The sequence below is a fragment of the Rhinoraja longicauda genome, chromosome 2 (assembly GCF_053455715.1).
Source record: "Rhinoraja longicauda isolate Sanriku21f chromosome 2, sRhiLon1.1, whole genome shotgun sequence".
Lineage (NCBI taxonomy): Eukaryota > Metazoa > Chordata > Chondrichthyes > Rajiformes > Arhynchobatidae > Rhinoraja > Rhinoraja longicauda.
The window spans coordinates 30,199,348-30,225,532 of NC_135954.1; the positions used below are offsets into that span (position 1 = coordinate 30,199,348).

Sequence of the window (26,185 nt, forward strand, 5' to 3'; positions counted from 1 at the left end):
TGAGAGACTAACTGGCCTTATCATCATGGAAGCATTTGATCAAGTATGGTGCCTAAAAACCCGGCTAAACTCAAGTCAATAGGAATTGGAGAAAGTCCTCCATTAGTTGGAATCATATCTAGCACAAAGGAAGATGGTTCTGGGAGTTGAAGATCAATCTCCTTAGCCATGGGACAGGAGTTGTCAACAGAAGTCCCTCATGGTGGTGTCCGAGGCCCAACCATCTACAGCTGCTTCATCGATGACCTTCCTTCAATCATAAGGTCAGCAGCTTGAATCAGTGATTCAAGAAGACAATTCACCATCATGCGAACAATTAGGGATAGGCAAAATGCTGGCTCAGTCTGCAATGCCCACATCACTTGAACAATTTTAAAAATGTGTTTGGGACATAGGTGGAAACTGGAGCATCAAGCAAAATCCCATCACAGGGAGAATGTACAAACTTCCCACACAGTATTCAAGGTCAGTATTCAACCCACGAGCCTGGTGCTGTGAAACAGTAGTTCTATTAATTGTGTGCCACTGTGTGAAGGGACTGTGTCGCAAGCAGCATTCTGTAAAAGTGCTGCTGTAACTTTTTAAAGACAAGTCAATATCCTAGCAGGCAAGTTCGCTGGTGCTACATGGGTGGGTTTAAACTAGACAGGCAGGTGGGGTGGGATCTTTTGCAGGACCAAGGTAGGTGAGAAGCTGGAAGGCGTTATGGATGGTGATGAAAGAAAGTTTAGTGGACAGAATAGGCAGGAGAAAGGCAGGGAGCGAAGACAGATTGTTGGGTTGAATTGCACTTATTTTAATGGGAGATGAATGATGGGCAAAGCAGGTGAACCCAGGGCATGGATAGGTACGTTCAACTGGGATGTTGTATCCATTACAGAAATAGACAATAGATAATAGGTGCAGGAGTAGGCCATTCGGCCCTTCGAGCCAGCACTGCCATTCAATGTGATCATGGCTGATCATTCTCAATCAGTACCCCGTTCCTGCCTTCTCCCCATACCCCCTGACTCCGCTATCCTTAAGAGCTCTATCTAGCACTCTCTTGAATGCATTCAGAGAATTGGCCTCCACTGCCTTCTGAGGCAGAGAATTTCACAGATTCACAACTCTCTGACTGAAAAAGTTTTTCCTCATCTCCGTTCTAAATGGCCTACCCCTTATTCTTAAACTGTGGCCCCTGGTTCTGGACTTCCCCAACATTGGGAACATGTTTCCTGCCTCTAACGTGTCCAATCCCTTAATAATCTTATATGTTTCGATAAGATCCCCTCTCATCCTTCTAAATTCCAGTGTATACAAGCCTAGTCGCTCCAGTCTTTCAACATACGACAGTCCCGCCATTCCGGGAATTAACCTAGTAAACCTATGCTGCACACCCTTAATAGCAAGAATATCCTTCCTCAAATTTGGAAACCAAAACTGCACACATTTCTCCAGGTGTGGTCTCACTAGGGCCCTGTACAAACTGCAGAAGGACCTCTTTGCTCTTATACTCAACTCCTCGTTATGAAGGCCAACATTCCATTGGCTTTTTCACTGCCTGCTGTACCTGTATGCTTCCTTTCAGTGACTGATACACTAGGCCACCCAGATCTCGTACGTCCCCTTTTCCTAACTTGACACCATTCAGATAATAATCTGCCTTCCTATTCTTACCACCAAAGTGGGTAACCTCACACTTATCCACATTAAACTGCATCTGCCATGCATCCGCCCACTCACACAACCTGTCCAAGTCACCCTACAACCTCATATCATCTTCCTCACAGTTCACACTACCACCCAGCTTTGTATCATCTGCAAATTTGCTAATGATACGAATCTGGTTAAGAGAGGGACAGAACTGTCAACTTAATGTTCCAGGGCAAAGATGGGAGTAAAAGAGGAGGGGGCGTTGCTGTATTGATCAAGGAGGATGCTGGGGCAGTGGTCAGACATTACATTACTGATGGTTTGTCGAACGACACTATAGGGATAGAGCTGAGAAATATGAAAGGGATGATCACCTTGTTGGAAGTGTTCTACAGGCCCCCAAATAGTCAATGGGAATTAGAAGAGCAAATATGCCAGGAGATTGCAGGCAGCTGTGGTGACGCCAGCAATGGCTGCCTCGCCAAAAGTCTGTCTCTCCTTTCCTTCTTTGTGTTTTAATTGTATGTGTTAAATATTTTTAGTGTTCTTTAGCTTGTTTTATGTAGGGGGGAGGGGGGGGGGGGATCTTTTTTAAATCTCTTACCTCGACGGAGAGGTGATTTTTTTCCATATTGTATCTCCATCTGCACTGTGGCCGAACATCGAGCAGTTGGCGGCCTTTGCTGGAGACCAGTTTTGAGAGCTTCACTGCGGACTTACCATCGCGGAGCTCGTGATCCCTTTGCCAGGGGTCGACCTCGGAGCTCCAACCATGGGTGCTTGCGGACTTAACATCTTGGAGACTGCGGTCCCTGGTCAGACTTCAGGAAATCCAAGCCACAGGGGCTTCGATCGCCCCGACCACGGGAGAATAAAGAGGAAAAGGATTGGACTTTTTTGCCTTCCATCACAGTGAGGAATGTGGGGAATCCGCCTGTGATGGATGTTTATGTTCACTGTTATGTAGTTGTCTTGCTTTTTTTTTCCTAGGGCTGTATGGTAATTCGCATATCGCTGTACCTTAATTGGTACATCTGACAATAAAAGACCTTTGAAACCTTTGACTAAGGTTGTAGTAGTAGGGGATTTTAACTTTCCCAATATTGACTGGGAATGTCATAGTGCAAAAGGTTTAGATGGAGCAGAACTTGTCAAATGTGCACAGGAAATGTTTCCTCGGGCAATATGTAGTCTTAAGAAATTGGATGGGGCAAATGGATGAAGTGTTCGTGTAGGAGCCTTTTGGGACCAGGGACCACTGTTCTCTTCGGTTTAAGATAGTTATGGATACAGAGAGGGGCACGCAAGTTTAACCTACATTGGGGCAAGGCGAACTCGTTCAAGTAGATTGGAGCAGGTTGTTTGAAGGAAAATGAACGTGGGATGTTTTTAAAAGTTTGCTGACAAGAGTCTCGGACAGCGTTTCTCAACTGGGTTCCCAACTAGCGGTTCCGAGAGAAATAGTGATCAATAGGCTAATCATATGTAAATGCCTTTTTGAGTCATTTTTGTGTTTAATTTCATATTTGTAATTTTATTATACATGTACGGTCTCCATCAGTCCTGTCTGTGCTTCCTGGCATGCAGGTACGGTCCCTCATTCACCCACGTCATTTAGTAATTTTTGCCCATCATTTAGGGATGTTATATGAATTTTAAAAATTTAAGTGTGTTTATGTTTATTTCTGTTAGTTTATGAAAAGTTTGTGTTTATGTATTTGTTAGTTTATGAAAAGTTTGTGTGTGTTGTTTTCTCTCTCTCCTCCAAGGTTAGTTCTGTTTGCCTTTATTTGCTTCAGTTTTATTTGTTATTTATCAATGTGGTGATTTTTGAAGAAGCATCCAGACAATTCTGATTAGTTATTATCTGTTTTCGTTCTGTTTATATGTGTTATATATGACGTTGGTTATTTATGTTTTGTGTTTGCAGATATGGTTGATTTTTTTTGTGTGAATGAAAACCTCCTTATGAGGTCTCTTGAACAAACAGTTTGATTTCAGGATTTTTTTGCATTGTCAATAAACTTGAATAAAGGTGTCAAAAAACACTTTTTTTTTGCTTAAACCAGTTATCAGAAAAATATATTATGTTTGCCTTATGAACTTTAAGTTTATGAAAGAGAAAGAAAGAGATTAATAAAGATATATAATAATTTTTATGTAGGGGTTCCCTGAGACATGAAAATTATTTCAAGGGTTCCGCAAGGGTAAAAAGGTTGAGAAGCGCTGGTGTAGGACGTGCATGTTTCTGTTAGAGTGAGGGGCAAAGCTGATGAAATCTTGGATGATAAGAGATATTGAGGCTCTGGTCAAGAATGAGGAAGCATGGGCCAGGTATAAGCAGCTGAGATCAAGTGTATCCCCGGAGAAGTTTCATAAACTGAGGAGCACGCTAAAAAAGGAAATCAGGAGGGCAAAAATGGGGCAGGAGATAGCTCTGGCTGATAATATTAAGGTTAAGATATATTTTACAAGCTTAGTAGGAGAAAAACAAAAAAGATTAACCAGAGAAAATGGACAGGAATCAAAGTGGTCAACTCTTTAAGGAGCCACAGGAGATGGGCAAGGTCTTCAATTAGTATTTTTCCTGTTTTTACCATGGAGAAAGACATGAGACCGGGGAACTTGAGGCAGTCAATGGAAGCGTCTTGAGGGCAGTCAGTATTATGCGTATGAAGGTAGACAAATCTCCTGGGTCTGAGCAGATATATCTGAAGACAATGTGAAAAGCAAGAGAGGAAATTGCAGGTGCCTTGGCTGTGATGGGTTGGCCCTAGCTCATCTTTAAATATAGATGAGGTGCCAGCAGATTGGAGGGCAGCAAATGTTGTGCCTCTGTTTAAGAAGGGCTGCAGGGAAAAGCCCGAGAACTACAGGCCAGTGAGTCTAACATCTGTTGTCAGAGAGTTAGAGAATACTCCGAGGATAACATGTATGTCCATTTAGATGAACATGGGCAGGTTAGGGATAGTCAGAAGATAGACACAAAATGCTAGTGGGTCAGGCTGCATCTCTGGAGAAAAGGGAATAGGTGATTTTTTGAGTCGGAACCCTTCTTCAGACGAGAGAGGTGTAGGAAGGAACTGCAGATGTTGGTTTAAACCGAAGATAGACACAAAATGCTGGAGTTACTCAGCGGGACAGGCAGCATTTCTGGAGAGAAGGAATGGGTGACGTTTCGGGTCGAGACTGAACGGTCGAGACCCGAAATGTCATCCATTCCTTCTCTTCAGAGATGCTGCCTGTCCTGCTGAGTTACTCCAGCATTTTGTGAAAGATAGAGGTGGGGGGACTGGAGGCAAGAAAAGGCCAGAACAAATTGGTGCCGGCAACAGATGACCTCACAAAGGGTGGAGTCCATAATGGCCCATTGTTAGCCGGGGAAGATGTGCTAGCAAGAGGGATATAAGGATGCAAACAGTGGAACTGGTAGGATGACTAGGTTGGGGAAGAGGGGAATGCAGGAGTTACTTGAAATTAGCGAAATCAACATTCATGTTAGCTGTACAAGACATTGTTGAGGCCACATTTAGATTCTTATGGATTGAAGAGTTGCAAATTGTGAAGCTAAAGGAAGGAATGTTGATGGAAGGTGAGGAAAGACGTTCTCCCCTACTCTCAATTTCCCTGTCTCTGTCACATTTGCTCCCAAGATGAGGTTTTCCATTCTGGGACATCAAAAATTACCTCTTTCTTTAGTAAACATAGTCTCCACTCTGCTCCTCTTCACCCATTGCAAAGCCTTCACATCCTTTCTGTAATGGGGAATCCAGAACTGCACGTAATACTCCAAAAGTGGTCTTACAAAGCTGCATTATGTCTTCCTGATTTTTACACTCAAAATCCCATCCTAGGAAAGCACACATACCATATGCCTTATTTACAGCTATCTAACTTCAAGGAGTTATGGTCTTGGACTCCAAGATCTCTCTGTACATCAATGTTGTTGAGGGTCATTCCATTAATTGTATATTTTCCTCTTACATTTAACCTTCCAAAGTGCCACACCTAACATTTGCTCGGATTAAAATCCATCTTCCCGTTCTCCACCCAACATCCACTGTATACTTCGACAGACTTCCTCACAGTCAGTGGCCCCAGAAATCTTGATGTCATCTGCAAACCAACCAGTCTATGTTTACGTCAAAGTAGTTTATATACATCACAAACAGCAGAGGTCCCAGCACAGACCCCTGTGAAACTCCTCAATACCTCCAGCCTGAATATTGTCCTTCCACCACAACCCTCAGTCTTCTATCAGTAAGCCAGTTCTGAAAACATATGACGTCACTGTTAATGCCGTACATCTTAATCTTCTAACTCAGCCTACCATGAAGCATTTATCAAATGCCTTATTAAAATCCATGTCGACAACATCCACCACCCTATCCTCATCGATCACCTTCATCACCTCCTCAAAAATACCTGATCAAGTTAGTAAGACGTGACCTGCTGCGTACAAAGCCATGCTGATTGTCCCCAATACCCCATTGTCTTCTAATGGTCACAGGATGAACACGTAAACACCACACGGACAGCACCCAATGTCAGGAGGGAACCTGGGTGGCTGGAGCTGAGATCGCAATGCTAACCACTTCAGCACCTGCAGAGGGGTTTTGAAGAGAAGATGATGTTGAAATCTCATTGAGGGTAGAGACATTTTAGAAGATTATTTTTGAATGTAAAAATGTAATTTGTTGGAATAGAATGCGAAGACAAGAGTAAGCCTATCATACCTTTCACTGGGAAGAGGGGGAAAGAGCAGGTGTGAAAAGTAATGGAGATAAAACAAACTGATTGGTAAACTATATCAGAAGGGAAACCTCTAATGAAAAATGGGAAGAAATAATCTAAACAAAATAAACTAACAAATAGATTTGCTATGTTCATTTCTAAGTTGTCCAGGTAATAATACATGGGGTGCTGTATGTAGTAATTTTTTCCAAGTCTATCTCCCACAATGCACAATATAAGAAGAGATATTGGATATGATTTAATACAAGCAGAAGACCTCATCCACTTAAAAAAGGCCGATTCCATTTTAAACTACAAATGTGGAGGAAATCTGCTGGACCAATGTAACTAACATTTATATCAGAATACATTTCAGAGATGGATAAGCAATGCAGTGCTTTGGAAGACAATCAAATGTATGAAAATTAGATGTTTCCGTAGAATACAAAAGAAGTATAACACATGTCTTCAAGCTACTAAGCCTAGCCAAGAACTAGTCAAAATAAAAGCAAAAGGAGTCCCAAGAATCACATCCGAAACATTTTTTCCAGAAGTGTATGTATGCTTACACTACAAACGACCTGAAAATTAGCATAATTTGGGGATTGTTTTAATAATTTAGTTACCTTGTTGAAGCGTTCATGGGGAACGTACTGTAGTACAATAGGTTCCATTGTAGTAACATTTGCAAACTGCACCTCTGGAATATAAAGTGCACAAACCACATGGGCCCAACCTGCACATAAACCAAACAAAACAAAAAAACAAAACACATTATAAACTACATGAAGTGACAAAGCTTATAATTTTAAAAGCAAAAAAAATCTGCAATAAAAACATCCCTTAAATTAGAATTAGCAATAAAAAATTATTACATTCATATTAAATTGACCAAAGGCACTAAGTTGGAAATCCTAGTATAATGTTGAATGCGTTGAAAAGTTGGCACATAACATTTCCTTGGCTTGTGGGGTTTCCAAACGAATAGTTTAAAAGTATGACACATTAAGTGTACTGTGCTGTTAACTGGCACTATACCAGACACACGTGGGGAACATTGGTGAAAGACCAACAAAGAACCTTGCAGCTCAGCATTCCCAGCTCATCCAGATGGTTCACATTTCTAACACCATCCCCCTCCTGTAATGTTAACTACTATGCATAAACAAACCCAGGGTAACTCGATGCATAAAGAACATCAAGTATCAAATATTTTTTGAGAAAGAAAACATCAAAAAGAAAACAATCTTCCCTCGAGTGATTATATGAAATGCATATATTTTTTCATAACCTATTAGTTATAGCCTAGGCTTTATTTTTCTTTGAACTTTGGCCCGCCAGTACCATAAATGCGCTAGTACAACACCTCAAGTTGCCTTCGGACTATTGGAAGAGATATCAAATCAAGTGACTTGATATTAGAATTAAAAATAAAAATCAGATATATTTTCCTTCCCAATAAGAGAGTATTGAAGAGGGAAAAAAACATTTTTTTCTCAATGATTCAAAGTAAAATACACAAGTAGGGAATATTATTTTAGAAGATCTCCCTATGTGACTTGCATTTATAGCAATGTATTTGTTTTCCAAACTTGTAAACATAAATAAAAAATACTTTATAGTTTTTACCTTGCCCCACGTTTACACTTTGTTTATTCTCTCATTTGTTTGAGAGCACAAGCAAAATAAGTGACAAAACTTTAACACCTTACAAAGCATACCAATTAATTTTAGAAGCCAAATTTATATTTAAATGTTCACATCGGATTATAGCTTACTTTTTATTGCAATACTGTTACAAACAAAATCCTTCTAAAGATTTGTAAATATCCTGCTACTTGAATATAAATGACTTTTCAACCCTCAAACTAACGTAAAATAACGAAAGTTCAATTAAAAAGTAATCTTCTCAGTTTTCCTAATTGTTTCAGTTGTTAAATATATTGCTTAATCTGTAACTGGACCATATGAACCAGCAGGCCTGAGAGTTAAATCCAGATGTGTCATATTTTCTTGTGTTTACTAGATGGGGGCATTAAATTGCTCTCAATGCCCTGCGACTGAAAGTAAAAATGTGTCAAATTATGATTGTATGTACTTACCATCTAATGGAATATTCTGTAAACCTATGTACAGCATTGTTAAGGAAGACAAAAATCAGAGTTACAAGCAATCTGCTGGAGGAACTCTGCCAATCAAGCAGCATCTGTAAGTGGAAAGGAATAGGCAATATGAAAACCCTTCATCACCTGTACCAATGCAGGGTTTTGACAAAAAACATTGACCATTCCTTTCCACTCACAAATGTTGCTCAAAGCAATTAATTTATCCAGCAGATTGTTAGTTGCTCTAGATTCCAGCATCTGCAGTCTCTTGCATCTCCAAAAGTCTTACTTAGTTGTGATGCCACACAAATCCAATAGACTGACAAAGTATAATGAACAAGTAACCACCTGACTTGAGAGGGTAAATGGTACTGCAAAAAATTTTTGTAGCAAACTTGAGCCCAATGGATCCCAGCGCTCTACTCATCAATAAGCTGCCAAATGCACCACAGTATTAAACTATGCAAACAGGATGGCTCCATGAATCAAACTAATAGCAGGCTGCCAGCCTCATTTCTTAAGACTAGGATAGCGTTCTCCTGCTGGCAAATACGCAAACTTGGATGATAAAAATACTGCTGCTTAGCTTGATATCTCCAGTTTATTCACAAAAAAATTGTAGACTGCTTATAATTAACACTCAGGTGACATAACTAAAGGAATCAGAGAAAAAAATAACCATGAGCATTGGATAGCAAATTAGTAAAATCTACAACAATCTTTACATTCAGGATTTTCAACAACCAGAAACAATACAACATTTTGAAATAACTAGTTCCTTCATCTAATACAAATTGTGGTTATATCTGGAAAGCACTGATAAAGCAAACGTTAAAAGAGAAATGCAAAGCCGATTGAGAGTATAAATTTAAAAAGTACGGAATGGCACAAGTATAATGCAGAATATAATTAAGTAAATAACCTATTTAATTTAGAGGTTGAATAACATATGTATAACATGAATAACATGAATTCGGAAAAAAAAATTACAAGCATTTTCCTGAAAAATGTTAAAGACCAAACCACTTTCACACAATAAATGTTCATGAATTGCTAACACTAGCCACCTAGCAGCAGAGTCACGGACAATCCAATATTGGCTTTTAAAGTTTGTTGCCTGCCATGGATACTAACTTAAAAAATTTAAATTCAGAAAGTCAATAATTTTCCACACCCTTGCCAAGAATGAAAAGTGTCATTACCAAAATATAGCAAAATTTAATTTAAAATACTTGAAAATATACAAAATACTCATCTTGTAAGTGCATATTACTTCTTGGTGAATTTACTACAAAATGTTGTATTTAAAAGTACAGACGTTTAAAAAAAGACATTTTTGAGCAATTTCAATTTTTGTTGAAATATGTCAACAGAGACACTCAACTACAAACAGCAACTACAAAATTAACTTAATTAAATGTCAGTTATAATTTCAAACCAATTGATTGAACCAGTCTAGACTTTAAAATTCTGTTCAACAGGTCTGTTGGTACTTCAAAAGCTAAAATTTATAACATGGCAAGATTTAAAGTGCAAGTGTGATTTGCATTTGAAGAATAGTAGCAAAATTCATAAACTATGCATTCATTTTATATTGAAACTAGACCAAGTGGACCCGTTGGGCCCAAACCTCCTGCATTGGTGCAGCACCCTCTCCTCCTCCACTCCCCCCCTCCCCCTCTCAACCCCCCTTTCCCTCCACTTCATCCCCCTCAACCCCCCCTTATCCCCCCTCCCTCCCTCCACCCCTTCCCCTCCCCCCCACTCCATCCTCCTCAACCCCCCTCCCTAGGAGATAGATTTAACTTTAAAATGTGGATAACTTTAAAAATATAAGACCAAGTGGACCCGTTGGGCCCAAACCTCCTGCATTGGTGCAGCACCCTCTCCTCCTCCACTCCCCCCTCCCTCTCAACCCCCCCTTTCCCTCCACTTCATCCCCCTCAACCCCCCCCTTATCCCCCTCCCTCCACCCCTTCCCCTCCCCCCACTCCATCCCCCTCAACCTCCCCTCCCTAGGAGATAGATTTAACTTTAAAATGTGGATAACTTTAAAAATATAACACCAATTTCAATGAAACTTCTTCCATTAGCACCAAAGGAACGACGGTGAGTAAGGTGGGCCTAAAATTGTCGCGCTATTGTGTACCGTTTTGGCTGTAGTTCAGGAACAAACAAACAAATGAGAGTTTTAGTTTATAGTGATTCACCCAACAAAAGCCACTGATACCCAGCTGGGTGGAGCAACTCCATCTACATAGATGGGTCAGTATGTGCTGAGAAGCAACTTTCCACTAATAAGACCAGCAATGCTTTTGTATTAGATTGGTATATGCTGGTATTGCTAATTTCTTAGAAGGCAATTCGTGGACACTTGGCCACAATCGAATGTAAATTTGTAGAAATTCACACAGATTAAAAGACCTGCTAAAAATAGGTTTGCCTTTAGCTTTCAGCCGACTTTATAGCTTTTCCTCAAATTCATGATCAAAAATGTTCTGGTAAAAATATTCTCTTCATCATTCAGTAACTTCAAGCAATAAACGTTTAACTGACTTAATAGACCAAGACAATAAACATTCATGTATGATTACGGCAATCATTCCTAAAACTGCCATGATCAACATCAGTGATGCCTTTTAATGCAGTTAGAACTCTATACCAATGTAAGACGATCACGTATTCTTTCAATTTCATTAACTTATTTTAAAAAGTGCTCACAAAAACAATGTCGGATTTACCAATATGTCACACTTAGTAGCATACAACAAATGCATTATTTGAAATAACCATGCCACTTGGATTTCTAAATGGAAGCATACAATCCTGTAAATTACAGAAATTTTGATGTAGTCTAGAAGACTTCCAGTTTCAGGAAATATAAATCACACTGTGTCAAACAAGGATTCTGATTAAAATGCAAACCACCATATTCTTATCGTGTAGCATCTAATAAGAACTGGGACTGATGAAACATAAATAAGGTGTCCAGTTTAATGCGCTATATAAAGTGGGCAACACATACAAACTAATATGTTTCCCACACTGAAAATATTTTTTAAAGAGTGCATTACATACCTTTGCTACAAATACCCTATATCCATTTGCTCTCATTCACTGTTAAGTCAAAGTGAACATTTTTCTTTAAAAAATACAAAATTTTCAATATTACCCATGAAGCCTTCACAATTTCGTTTGTCACTGTTTTAACATGGTATTATAATTCTAAGACAGTTGCATTATAGATTTGGCCTATTGCTCTCCCGACCTAGTAAGTTTACCTAACAGATAAGCTCATTGAACAAATACCAGTCAGTCAATGTCTCCTTGGAAGGAACAAGGAAAAAAGACTCACAAAATGGAAAGTAAAAGGAGATCCTTCCTTATCACTTCTTCACACTCAAAGATTTTTCCATATCTCATCTTTACACTAAATTAATTATCCTTTGCTTGAGTATGGCTTCACAAAAATGAGAAGCTCTTCACTTAGGTAGCTATTCTTCATGTGCAAGTCCAGTGCCTCAATAGACACAAAAAGCTGGAGTAACTCAGCAGGACAGGCAGCATCTCTGGAGAAGGAATGGGTGGTGTTTCAGGTTGAGACCTCTTCACCTTTTGTGTCTATCTTTGGTTTAAATCAGCATCTGCAGTTCCTTCCTACACAGAGCGTCTCAAACTGTTAAAGACTACTAAAGATGAAAGACAACTAGATCTGGTCTTCACTTCATATTTGCAAACATGAAATTTACTACCGAAAATTTTACTGGATAATGAATGATTCAATAGAAAAATCTCAGCGTGCATTATTTTAGCAAGAGGACATCGGCTTGTTCAGTTAACTATGTGCATAACGTTGCATCTTTCAAGTAGATTCCTCATAGAATGGTCTAATTATTGTAACTATCTGTACAGTGACTTGCTTTAAAAGCTCTTCAATGTCCTTAAAAATGAACCTGGTTTCTATCTACCACTTTTGTCTGTCATGTATTATATTAAAATTCCGATTGGAACAATTTAATTAGAATATTAGTGCAAAAAAATGTCAAGCACATTACCACAAACCAAACAATGACAAACATAAAGGGAGCAGAGCTTCAATTTAGATTGAATTCCTATTTTAAATAAACAAATTTGAAACTTATTCCAATATTCCATTTTACATGCAGAAAATTGAACAAGTACTATTAATGCTATGCTTCAAACATATTCCGACAAACCACATCATTAAGTAAGCATATGTTAGAAAAAAATCAGTCACCATTTCACAAGCAACCAACCACTAGATGGAGTACACCAAGTACAAAAAAATGCCTTAAAAATGAAAATAATGTGAAATAACACAATTATAATACATTCATCACTATTTTGTTATTAACAATAGGATCTATGGACAAAAGCAGTAACTGTTCCTAATAACCATGCCCATATTTGCATGTATCCACACACAAGTAACTTGAAAACTATTTATTTTTGTAGCTGTCACAAAAAAATGAAATCAATTCAATTGTGAAGTGATTACTTGCATCAATTATAACTACCCCGACATAATAAATGGTGCAATTCATTAAAATAGTGATTGCAAAACGTTAAGACAATTCAACATGTCTCATTTGTATTTTCCAGCCAAAGTGCCAATCAGTAAAAGGCAAACTAACCAGTACATTTTGTCTATTCATCACACATTCACACACTGCACGTTTCTTTTGCTAAAAATACAAATACATTTACTACAAACACAATCACCAAAGTTATAAAATCGTCGTAAAGAGATAGTTTATTTCATTAATATGGAGATGAACTTACCGCAGTTGTCAGTCCTCTTGAGAGCGCCATCCTTATGAGGGCAAAGTTCACATTTCTTGGGAAAAAATAAAAATAATCAGGTGCTGACTCTGCACTACATGTAAAATCATGGCGTTTACTGCTAAACTATCATGTGGGTAGAATTAATCGCCACGAATTAAATCATCTGTCATTTCTCGATATCGGCTGCAATTCAAACGCTCAACCTCGTATACTTCAATAATACCCTATTCTGTAGCAAATCAGGATGGCTCGCTGCGTTGATAACGTCACTATTTTAGTATTTCAGTCTAAGCATCAACGGTATGCGAAACATACAAAAAAACTTCAAAACAGAATAGAACTGAACTAAACTAAACCGTCCATTTGTTTCGCCCCAATCTGCTGAAAAACAGTGCCTGAATTATATACATTCCCCATCCCCCACGTTTACAGAGAAGAGCACCCGAATGCAGTCGTTTGGTGAAGACGCAAATAAGCGTTCTAATCCCTGCAATCGAAACCAACCAGTTGAAATATGTAAAATAGAAAGCAATGACTAAACATCGGAACTAGTATGTTTTTTTTCTTTTCAAATTACTAAAAATCTAAAAATCGAACCACCGCAACTGAATCACCAGAAAACGTACTGAGGTCGATCCTTTGGTTTTGGGAGAAAAAAAAACTCCCTCTTGCTGCCTGTCTTAGTGAATGTCGTTCAGGCGCTGCCCTACATACTGCAAATAGCAGCACTTCACATATTCTTCCGCATATTTTATTTTCGTCACCTTGGGAGGCCGCTTATCATGTACTGAAAGCACACCATGATGACGGCACCGAGCTCGCAACGTAATTGCTCGACCAATTGACACCAAACAACTGGGGAATTTAAAAAAAATCCACATTCTCTGCAAAACAGGCACGTGAGCAATAATAAAAGGGGGAAGGGAAGGGATCACATCCAGCCATCTGAACAGCTTTGTTATGCCAGTGGATCATTTTGTCGTAGTGTTTTGCAAAATGTGGCACGTGCTTGACTGCAGAGCTATTCTGTCGCTATTATTTCGTTCTTCAAAATTAGAACGCAATCATTTTTAAATATAAATACATAAACGGTTGCTGACAATAACGCTAAGCACTACGTATTATGATCGGCAACACAATTTCCAAATAGCCTTTTTTTTTACAAAAGATCATCACGAATGTCGAAAAGTTTTTTAAAAATGCAGATGCTGAAAATCTAAAAATATCCGGTTTTGCTTTTATTGTAATCTGTTGCAAAACATCTAAATATATTGGCGACATAACTAAAGCATTGCGAAAATGTACTAAAAACACGAGACTCACCACTCGGGCAGCTCTCTCTTGCGATTCACATTTTCTACAAAACCACGGTCCAGTGGGTACTTGAACAATGCCATAACATGCTGAAATTGCAAGGGGAAAAAATTCCTAAGGCATCCATTCACTATGTCAACATTAATGTAAAAAGCACAATGTAATGACTACACAAATCAACATTTTGTGCCGCAAATATAAATATTTTTTGTAGGAAGCTTTTGAAAAGACAGCCTCGCCGATATACAAATAAACAAAACTCATTTTATACTCACTGTCCACAGTTTCCATACGTTACTTATAAATTGTTGTTGTGCATTCACGCCCACACATCAAATACACGAACTGCTCATTCATACCGCCTTCCTTAACCATGGAGTTTACTTCCAATAATTGGTTAATGAATACTAGAATTTAGAATTTTAGAATTTAGAATTTCACACTTGAGTAAACTCCACTTTTTGGAATACAATTTGAAAAATAATAATGAAAATCAAAATACCAGCAAATTATTTATTTCAAATTACCATGTGCTATTTAAAGCCATCATTAGAAATTCACCCTAAATCATTCCCAAAATCTTGAACCCTTATTTTAAAATATTTTTGCCAATTACGTTAATTGTCTTAGATTAAATTCATATATAAGAGTCACCATGAGTGCCATACACTTTGTTCATAGAATCACTGGCATTCAAGCCAAATCATAAAGCTGTTTATCTCTCAATCTTTAACAAAATCTACACTGTCTTTTTTAACCTTATGCAGGAGAAATATAGTTTGAAATGAAACACTGTACAAGGGAGAAGTTAACTATTTATTGATTACAGACTTGTTATAGTTTTAATTGGTTTCAAAATTAAATACACTGCACACTTCAAAATAAACTACTCAACCGTTTTCCCTCAGCTTAACCAGTCTTGATTCATTCTACTGATCAACATGTATGAAATAAACAATGTATTTTCTTATATCTGTTCAATGGGATATATTTCATTCATCAGAAAATCAATTGTTTAATGAAATACAATTCTTCTAATTAGTAACATCACATGCAAGAAAGGCACATGCACAGCATTCCAAGAATGAAATGATAGAAGTCAGAAATTTAAAAATAGTATATTTGCAAGGATACAAGTTATAAATCAATACCAGCAAGGATACAAGTTATAAATCAACGCCTTTTCATTTGGAATACTTCAACACAAACTGGGCACATATTCCCCTCTCCTTAATGACAGAGTCAAATAACATATTTACTTATAACACATACTCACAAAAAAGATATTGATATGCATACAAATAATTACTAACATTTTGTATGTGAAAATATATGCATTCCCCCACATATATAAAGACCCAGACATATTACATTTATAAATACAGACATATACATTACAATATACAGAACATATACATGTTTATGCAAAGCTTGCAGAAATACATACTTAACAGAAATACATGCACAGTGCATGTTTACACAGGTATGCACACAACTACATGCATTCCAGCAAACATACTCAAATCTGGCACAAACAAAACTACAAGAGAGAAGCACATGTATTGGGTACGTCTATATTTCTGTAAACATATCAATTGAACATTCAAGAAGGCGACATCTACATTAAGAATTCTTGCTATCTGGGCCATGCCCTCTACTCACTGCCATCATCGGGCAGGAGGTACAGAGCCTTAAGTCCCATGCCACCGGGCTCGGGAACACCCATTTCTCTACAACCATCGTTCCTGAAATGACCTGCACAATCCTAATCATACCTCAGCAACAGAACACTATGGATGACCTCTTCCACAACCATGGACTGCTTCTATTTTGTTTTTGCATAGTCTTTTTCTTTTCATTGTTTTGCATAATTTATGGATAATTATGGTGTGTGGTGTCTGAGTCAACATGCATGTGATGACAAAAAACATGATTTAACTCAAGGTACAGAGATATATTTGGCCATATAAATAATAGGCACTTACACATTATTGTACAGTCAAAGATATACACACAAGTACACAAGAATGCAATCACACGCGTGCACACGTGAATAGGCAATGGGATACCTTCCAAATTCATGATTTCTATCAGCAAGGTAGATTAGGGCAACAGATGCATGATCACTTGTGGATTCCCATCCAAGTCACACACCATTCTGACTCGGTCGTATATTATGCACTGTTTCTATCACTGGGTCCAAATCCTGAACTACCCCATTCAACAAAATAATGGGAGCACCTTTACATGAGAGTCCATGTCAACCCTCATTTACACTAATTCTATGCTAATCTCTTTTTTTATTCTTCCCATATGCTCATCAACTCTCCCCAGATTCTCAGTTCAGTTTACTGTCACGTGTACGAAGGTACAGTGAAAAGCTTTTGTTGCGTGCTATCCAGTCAGTGGAAAGACAATACATGATTGCAATCAAGCCATTTATAGTGCACAGATACATGATGAGGGAAAAATATTTAGTGCAAGTTAAAGCCAGCAACGACCGATCAAGGATAGCCCGAGGGTCACCAATAAGGTTCAAGCCTGCTCTCTGGTGATGGTAGGGTGATTCAGTTGCCTAATAACAGCTGGGAAGAAATTGTCCCTGAATCCTGAGGTATACGTATTCACACCTTTTCCCGATGGGAGAGTGGAGAAGAGGGAGTGGCCAGGGTGTAACTCGTCCTTGATTATGGTGCTGGCCTACAATTTACAGTGGGTAATCAAACTATCAACTAGCTCTTGGGATTGAAAGAAACCCACGTTCAAAGTGGCCCATTTCCACCATCTCAATGACAGCTTTGGTGATTCTAAAAAATGTGTTATTTTTTAGGTTAATTATACATTAACATTATTGCAGATTGCAGGAAAATTATGATTGGGTTAACTAGCATAAGAGACAGACTAGGTTATTCGGAAATAAAGTAGAAACATGGGACTGATCTGAGAGCTGGCATAGTCTTGATGGACCAAACACCATCCAATGTTGAAACAAATTATGAGATGTAGATATGGGAAATTATATTTGGCATTGCCAATGACACAAACATTCTGAAAAATTGCAGATATAAATAAACATTTGAAGAAGCACAAATATCATAATATATGCATGAAAATCTAAATATACCAATGAGCAGACGGACAACACAAGTCTGAATGAACTGCACACCAGGGCAGGAACTAATGACCCCATGCCTCATTTATGTGCATACAAAATCTGGAAAAATATATAAGCACATACTCGCACAAACGCACAACACTTTATAGAAAGACAGAACTATATGCCTTCATGCAGTGTCTGCAGACACATACATACACATCTGCACTTAAATATCCAAACACAATTGCACAAACATACCCAAACTATACAACACCCAAGCATTTGATACCCCTAGCAATGCTTCATTTACCTCTTTACTTGGCTATTACAACAGTAAACTTGTTGTCATCTATAACTCTGACCATATACTAAATTGCAAGATATCCCCATTCACCCACGTGCTAACCTAAATTGCCTGCCAGTTGAGGAATATTTCAATTTTAACACCCTGGGCCTTGTTCCCAAATCTCTCCTTTGCATCACTCCTTCTTGTCTCTGTAAAATCCTGCTCTAGAGTGAAGGCTCATCAATGCACCTTCGCTGTTTTAGTTCTGCCTTTTCATTACCCTGAAATTAAGTACTGGATTAGATGTTCCAATCTAATGCCCCAATTTAGAATCTTAACTTGAGGACCAACCCTGTTCTTTTCCATAAATATTTTGGTGCTAATAGAACCTTGGTTGCTGGTCCAAAAGTGCTCACTCCTTGACACTTCAATCACGTGTGCTACCCAAGAGTAGGTCAAGCTTTGTCCTCTCCTTTGTGGGCCCCTCTAGATGTTGCCTGAGGAAACTTTCCTGAGCATTCTTGCTAAATTTCACCCCATTTAAGACCTTGGCAATATGGCCGACTCAGTATATATAATAGGAAAGTTAAAATCCCCTACTACGACAACCCTATTAATCTTGGAGCTGCTCCCAGCATATTTGCTCCTCTAATTGGCGTTAACTATTTGGTACAATCACAACAAGGTGATCATCCCTCTTCTATTTCTTAGGTCCATCCATATAGTTGCACTGGATAATCTCTCAGTAATGCCATCTCGAACTACTGCTATGACATTCTGCTTAATCAATAGAGCAACTCCCACTTCTCTATCTTGAATGAACCTGCATTCTGGAACATTAAGTTGCTATCCTGTCAAACCTTCGCCAGGTTACTGTACTGGCTAAAATGCCCCAGTCCCACATACCTATCCACGCACCAAGCTCATCCGCCTTATATCTTGATCCCCATGTTCCTATCCTGCCTGTCTGTCCAATGAACTTGTCATATTTGTCTTCTGTACTGTATCGACTTCCAACCTCCCAATTGCCTCACTAATGCTTTGGATCCCATTCCCCTGCCAATCTAGTTAAACTCTCATAGCACTGGCAAAACTGCCCACCAGGATACTAATCCCCCTTCAGTTCAATTGCAACCCATCCTTCTTGTACAGGTCACTACTGCCCCAGAAGAGATCACAATGGTCCAAAAATCGGACCACCCTTCATCAACTCCTCACCCACACATGTCCCATCTTCCTATTCCTATCCTAGCACATGGCGCTAGACGTAATGCGGCAACCGCTGCCCATGAAGTCCAGCTTTTTAACCTTTTGCCGAACTTCCTATTTCACTCTGCAGGACCTAATCCCTGTTGCTATCCAAGCCATTTGTATCAATGTGTGCACCAACCTCCCTCCCCTTTAAGAATGTTCTGCAATCGCTCCAATCACACAAATACATAAAACAAGGGGTTGTAATATTGTTTCATGTTGTTTCGCTTCCACTCAAGGATTAGCAATGGCCATCACTGGGTACAGTTAGGATTCAAGCATATGATGGCTTCAGAACTGTTCTGTCAAATGCAAAAGTAAATTGGAAAGAGTTTATTCGAGGGATGGGCACAGGCATAATAGCGAATAGGCTCATGGATTGGAGGAGTTTGGCAGTGAAGATAATATAAATGATGACAGGCATGTCATTCAGATGATTGAATGGAACGGCCACGTGAAATAGCATGGTGAAGGAAATGAAAATGAATATGGATTAAAGAATTTTGCAATTCTTTGGAAAAGGAAATGAATGCAGAGGACATACTGTAAAATAGGAAATTGAGACTGATATCACCAAAATACAAAATAAATTAAGAAAAGGAGTCAGCCCCTCAAACTTAACTTGCTATTCAATAGCATTATGGATAAGTATAAGAAAATAACTGCAGATGCTGGTACAAATCGATTTATTCACAAAATGCTGGAGTAACTCAGCAGGTCAGGCAGCATCTCGGGAGAGAAGGAATGGGTGACGTTTCCGGTCGAGACCCTTCTTCAGACTGATGTCAGGGGGGCGGGACAAAGGAAGGATATAGGTGGAGACAGGAAGATAGAGGGAGATCTGGGAAGGAGGAGGGGAAGGGAGGGACAGAGGAGCTATCTGAAGTTGGAGAAGTCGACGTTCATACCACCGGGCTGCAAACTGCCCAGGCGAAATATGAGGTAATCCATTCTGGACTCAACTCCTATTAAGTGCCAGTTCCCCATAACTCGGAATTCATTAATCTTCAAAAAATATTTCCCTCTCCACCTTCAATAAATCGAATGATCTGGCCTCCACCCCCCCCCCCCCCCCTCTGGGGCAGGGAAGTCCAGAGATTCACTAGTCTCTAAAATAACAAAGTTCTGAGCTCACACCTTTGTGCCTAGTCCTTCTTTCACAGCCATATTCACTTGTTTGTGATTCTCCCATGTGTGAAAATATCTGCTCTGATATTGTTCTGCTCTGTGCATGTTTGATAAGGTAAACTTATAAACTCCAGGAATACTGACTAGAACCATCCAGCTTCTCTTAATATGACAATCCTCTCATGCCAGGAATTAACCTCACAAGTCTCCTTCAAACAGACTATATCCTTTTTTAAGATAGGTGACCCACACTGTGCACAGTAATCTAGGTGTGGTCTAAACAGGTCGTTTTCAGGCCAGATAATGAATCTCAGTATCTCAGGGATCAATTCTTGGTCGTCATTTACTTCTTAAATAAACGACCTAGTGGAAGCAACAAAATGTAGTGTTTTGCATGTTTGCCAATGATATATAAATAGGTGGATGGGTGTGTTACAATGTTGTGATTCTGCAACGACATATGGATAGAAACATAGAAAATAGGTGCAAGAGTAGGCCATTCAGCCCTTCGAGCCTGCACCGCCATTCAATATGATCATGGCTGATCATCCAACTCAGTATCCCGTACCTGCCTTCTCTCCATACCCCCTGATCCCTTTAGCCACAAGGGCCACATCTAACCCACTCTTAAATATAGCCAATGAACTGGCCTCAACTACCTTCTGTGGCAGAGAATTCCACAGATTCACCACTCTCTGTGTGAAAAAAAACTTTCTCATCTCGGTCCTAAAAGACTTCCCCCTTATCCTTAAACTGTGACCCCTTGTTCTGGACTTCCCCAACATCGGGAACAATCTTCCTGCATCTAGCCTGTCCAACCCCTTAAGAATTTTGTAAGTTTCTATAAGATCCCCCCTCAATCTTCTAAATTCCAGCGAGTACAAACCGAGTCTATCCAGTCTTTCTTCATATGAAAGTCCTGCCATCCCAGGAATCAATCTGGTGAACCTTCTCTGTACTCCCTCTATGGCAAGAATGTCTTTCCTCAGATTAGGAGACCAAAACTGTACGCAATACTCCAGGTGTGGTCTCACCAATGCCCTGTACAACTGCAGCAGAACCTCCCTAATCCTATAGTCAAATCCCCTCGCTATGAATGCCAACATACCATTCGCTTTCTTCACTGCCTGCTGCACCTGCATGCCTACTTTCAATGACTGGTGTACCACGACACCCAGGTCTTGTTGCATCTCCCCTTCTCCTAATCGGCCACCATTCAGGTAATAGTCTGCTTTCCTGTTCTTGCCACCAAAGTGGATAACCTCACATTTATCCACATTATACTGCATCTGCCATGCCTTTGCCCACTCACCTAACCTATCCAAGTCACGTTGCAGCCTCCTAGCATCCTCCTCACAGCTAACACTGCCCCCCAGCTTCGTGTCATCCGCAAACATTTGCATGATTGGGTGAAATCCTGACAAAATGAGTTTAATGTGGGGCAAGTGTGAAAAAAGAGGAACGAAAAGGCAGATTATTATCTTAATGAAGTGAAACTGCAAATTAATGATGTTCAGAGATATCTGGATGCTCTAGCGTCACTAAAGGTTAGCAGTTGATCCAACAAATAGTTAAGAAGGAATACAATGCAACAATGATAAGGTTGAGAGAGTGGTCAAGAAGGCTTTTGGCATATTGGCCTTCAACAGTCAGAGTATTGTGTATAGTGTAGGAAGGAACTGCAGATGCTGGTTTACACCGAATATAGACACAACATGCTGGAGTATGTCAGCAGGACAGGCAGCATCTCTGGATAGATTAGAAGCTAACAATGATCTCTTCTCTATGATCCTTAATCTGCATCCTCTTTGAGGTCTTGTTTTCACACCTTTCACTTCCTTATCTCTGTCTCCCTCTCCCCTGACTCTCAGTCTGAAGAAGGGTCTTGACCCAAAATATCACCCATTCCTTCGATCCAGAGATACTGCCTGTCCCGCTGAGTTACTCCACTATTTGTATCCATCTTGGAGCATAGACGTTGGGAGGTTGGTTGACCGTTATGTAAGACGTTGGTAAGGCCACATTTAGAGTATGGTGTTCAGTTTTGGTCACTATGTTATAGGAAAAATGTTGTCAAGCTGGAAATGGTGCAGAGAAGATCTACGAGGATGTTGCCAAGACTCGAGGGACTGAGCTATCGGGAGAGGTTGAGCAAGCTAGGACTTTATTCCTTGGAGTGCAGGAGGATGAGGGGTGATCTTATAGAGGTGTACAAAATCATGAGAGGAATAGATCAGGTAAATGCACAGAGTAGGTGAATTGAGAACCAGAGGACATAGGTTTAATGTGAGGGGAGAAAGATTTAATAGGAACCAGAGGGGGTAACATTTTTTGTTACACAAAGGGTGGTGGGTGTATGGACTAAGCTGCCAAAGGAGGTACTTCATCACAACCTTTAAGAAACATTTAGGTACGTGGATAGGTTAGGTTTAGAGGGCTATGGGCCAAACGCAGGCCAAACGCAGGCAGGTGAGACTAGCTGTCGGACTCAATGACAACTGCCTCATCAAGCAGAGGGTGGCACAAGAAAGGAGGGAATACAAAGGCTTGCCCAAGAAAGAACCAAGCCTGTGATAGTGGCAGGGGAGTAGGAAGGTTGAAAGGTGATTAAGGATTAGAATAGACGTGAGAAAGCAGATTATCCAAGAGTTGAGACATAATAAGACGGGGAGGTCTACAAAGGGTTAAATAAAAACCAAAGGTTGAGGATAGTAGGAAAGTGGAAATAAAAATGGGTTGAGTCTAAAGTGGCAGGTAAACGCATATGTGCATTAGCAAAATTAAAACTCATTTTATAACTTTATATGGAAATTATGAGAATCCCCATACCCGAGAATCCAAAAGATTAAAAAGCAACAGGAGAAATAGGAGCTAGATGGTACAAGGTTAAAATTCCTGTGGTGGGCTGTATTTAAAAACAAAGATAAATAACTTTATATGTACAAATGCAAATACAAATGCTTTGACACAAATATTAACGCTCATGCAAATGTGTTAAAATCTATGCCAATAGTCTTTGAATAATCTGTGCCTATCTAAATATTCTCAATTAACGTTTCCCAATAATTTTCTCACCTCCTGGCTGACTAACCTGTAGTTGCTCCGTCTAATCCTTTCTCAGATTTTTCCAAAATCATAGTAGAGTAACACTTAATTCACTATTTTTTTAAAGATGTTACATAATGGTATCATAAATTTTCCAATGAACCCAATGAATTTAAAGGGAGCGCTGAGAACTGGGGCCTGTGAGTCCTGACACTAAGCCAATAGGCAAAAAGGATTGGAAATTGATAGCCAAAAACCTTTATAGTTTACAACTTTGTTTATTTGAATAGCCCGGGAAGGATTTCATCGGAGCTGTCAATATATCAACTTTGTAAAATGATAAACACTTATTTCCTCTCTCAGACAATATTTCACACTCCTCTGCATCATATCCCTCTATTGTAAAGGAATTCATTATGAACCATGCCAATGCCTTCCCAGATCCACACACGTTAAAATTTTCATTAAGCAAACAAGAGGATTGCTATTGCCTGTTAAAGAACAAGAGCTAATATAGGTTAGACACAAAATGCTGGAGTAACTCTGTTCCAGTATTTTGTGTCCATCTTCGGTGTAAACCAGCATCTGCAGTTCCCTCCTATACTAATGTGGGTTATTTGCTACCACGTCCACTCTTCAGAGACATTCATCTCAACTTCACTCATATTTTGCTTCCACCTAGTGTAGAGATAAGTACCCTCTGGATGCTGCATTTTATTATTTTATTTTGTGGCCCTCTGAAATCTAATACTTGGACTTTGTTCTTATTTCAGCCTGTGCCATTGGTACCGACATGATCACAAACTCTGGTTATTTTCCCTCGAAGGGCCAAATGGCCTCCTCCTACAGCTATTTTCTGTTTACTGTAACCCCACCTGGAATGTTTTGCACCCATTTAATGGCAATCAGGAACCAGGCATCAGAAAGATATGCCATCCTGAAGTCACATTCATGGCTGCAGAACAGTTTTTCAAGTCAAGTCAAGTTTATTTGTCACATACACATAAATGTGTAGTGTCTCTTTAATACTGAATCTAATAACCCTTTCCTGACCTTCCTCTTCACATTTTCTGTAAAGTTGAACTGAATTTCCTTGAGACAATATTTAGATCTAACTTCAATGAGATGCAAGATATACCAAGAGAACAACGAACTGTCTGGCTTGTTACTCTCTCTACCATCAATTATTCCCCCTTTCTCTAAATATTCAGAAATATCAATGTGAATATACATTAATAAACACATACTGCACACACTTGCTTAACTAAATATGCATAATCACAACTACATTGAAACATATGCAAAAATGCACACATACATTCATATAAATTGAATAAATATGCAAAGATAAACATCGATACAAATATTCTGAAAATCAGTCAAGTATAAAAGTACGTTCATTCTTATTCGCATATCCATAAGGCATAAGTGTACAGATATTAAAAATGAAGATCTGCAGACCATCAAACGTGCATACATAGGTATGCAAAAACTGATTTGCATAGAAGCATCCATAAATGTGTACACACATGCATTCATGTACACACGTCCAGATGTCTTGATCATTATGCAGACTAATTCATACTCAAACCAACACCCGCACTGATACAATTTATGCTTGCGTACAACTATGAACCTGTGCAATCTCATACACATAAACATTAGAGTTGTATTATAATTATACATACACAGCCACGAGACATACATAGTCATCGACACAAGTGTGCCAATCTGAATAATTGCACATCATTTTTATTTCATGAATGAAATGAAATCATAATTTCATTAAAAGATCGCCACTCAGAATCCAGGAAGTTAGCCTTCTCACTCATGAAATGGGATATTTTATAATTAACTGCACAGGTGCGAACAATGGACGGACACCGATCCTCTACTAAATTAATAATTGTCCGAAAATCATTGCATGAAGTCAGTTTCCCTCTGAAGGTTTCTTTAATTTTAAAAAACATTTAAATCAGACCTCCCAAGGCCTAAAATTGTACGGAAGAAAAAGTCAGCTCGGGACCGGGCCTCGATCGAGGCTTCAGCCTTAAACGAGGCCGGAGGTCTACACTGATGCTGCTGCTACTTCTGCAGAAATTTACCTTGATGAACGGCAACGTTACAACCGTGTCCGTCACAGTAAACTAGGGGGTTCTCAGCCCAGCCTCTCTCGTCTGAGCAAACGCAACAGCCGCCAATCATCTCCTTCATATTTGAAAAGTCAGCCGGAAGTCCACTTGAAACCATCTACGAGCAGAAGAGGAGAAAGAAAAGGGCAGGGAGAGAAAAAAAAAAACATGGGAGAAGAAGAATCTTGTTTTTGAATTCACGTCCCACATTGTGTTAGCCCCATGTTGACGGGGGCCTGCCTGCGTGCCAGCCCCCCGCCCCCTCCTACACACACACACACACAAACAAACAGAAGCTCGCAGCAGCCCCGGCTCAGGCTGCCGAGCAGCGCGAGCAGGCGCACTGACAGCCCACGAGGACGGCCACAGATTCAAACCCGAGCAGCGTGTTTCAGGAGGAGGAGGAGGGGGGAGTGAGTGAGTGAGCGAGGGGGGAGGGGCAAGGTTGTGTGTATCGGTGGGTTAGGGAGGGGGGGCTGCGCGAGTGTGCTTCACGCGCAACTGAAACAGATAACGGAAACTGCGCGAGCTTCCAGCCTTCTGTTTTGTGTGTGTGCGCGTGCGCGTGCGGTGGGGGGACGGGGAGAGTTTCGGGGGGGTGTGGGCGAGGGGGCGTATCCTTATAGATGTCTGAATGATTGACGGTTCGTCC

General features: G+C 39.6%; 1 protein-coding gene across 6 annotated transcripts in view; it reads right to left on the bottom strand.

The window, feature by feature from the left end:
* mllt10 (MLLT10 histone lysine methyltransferase DOT1L cofactor) overlaps nucleotides 1–25,908 on the bottom strand; it is a 195,559-nt gene extending 169,651 nt beyond the window's left edge. For 2 of the 6 annotated variants that reach the window (XM_078416353.1, XM_078416338.1), the window contains exons 1-4: nucleotides 25,507–25,908; nucleotides 14,604–14,683; nucleotides 13,278–13,332; nucleotides 6,996–7,105 (exon numbers count right to left, since the gene is read on the bottom strand). In XM_078416353.1, the coding sequence (XP_078272479.1) occupies nucleotides 6,996–7,105; nucleotides 13,278–13,332; nucleotides 14,604–14,683; nucleotides 25,507–25,651 (390 nt within the window). In that variant the 5' untranslated portion in view covers nucleotides 25,652–25,908. Of the gene's footprint in view, nucleotides 1–6,995; nucleotides 7,106–13,277; nucleotides 13,333–13,906; nucleotides 14,028–14,603; nucleotides 14,684–14,869; nucleotides 15,002–25,506 lie in introns of those variants that run through there. The other 4 variants (XM_078416346.1, XM_078416361.1, XM_078416372.1 and 1 more) reach the window with 4 other exon arrangements.
* Nucleotides 25,909–26,185: the final 277 nt, after the last annotated feature.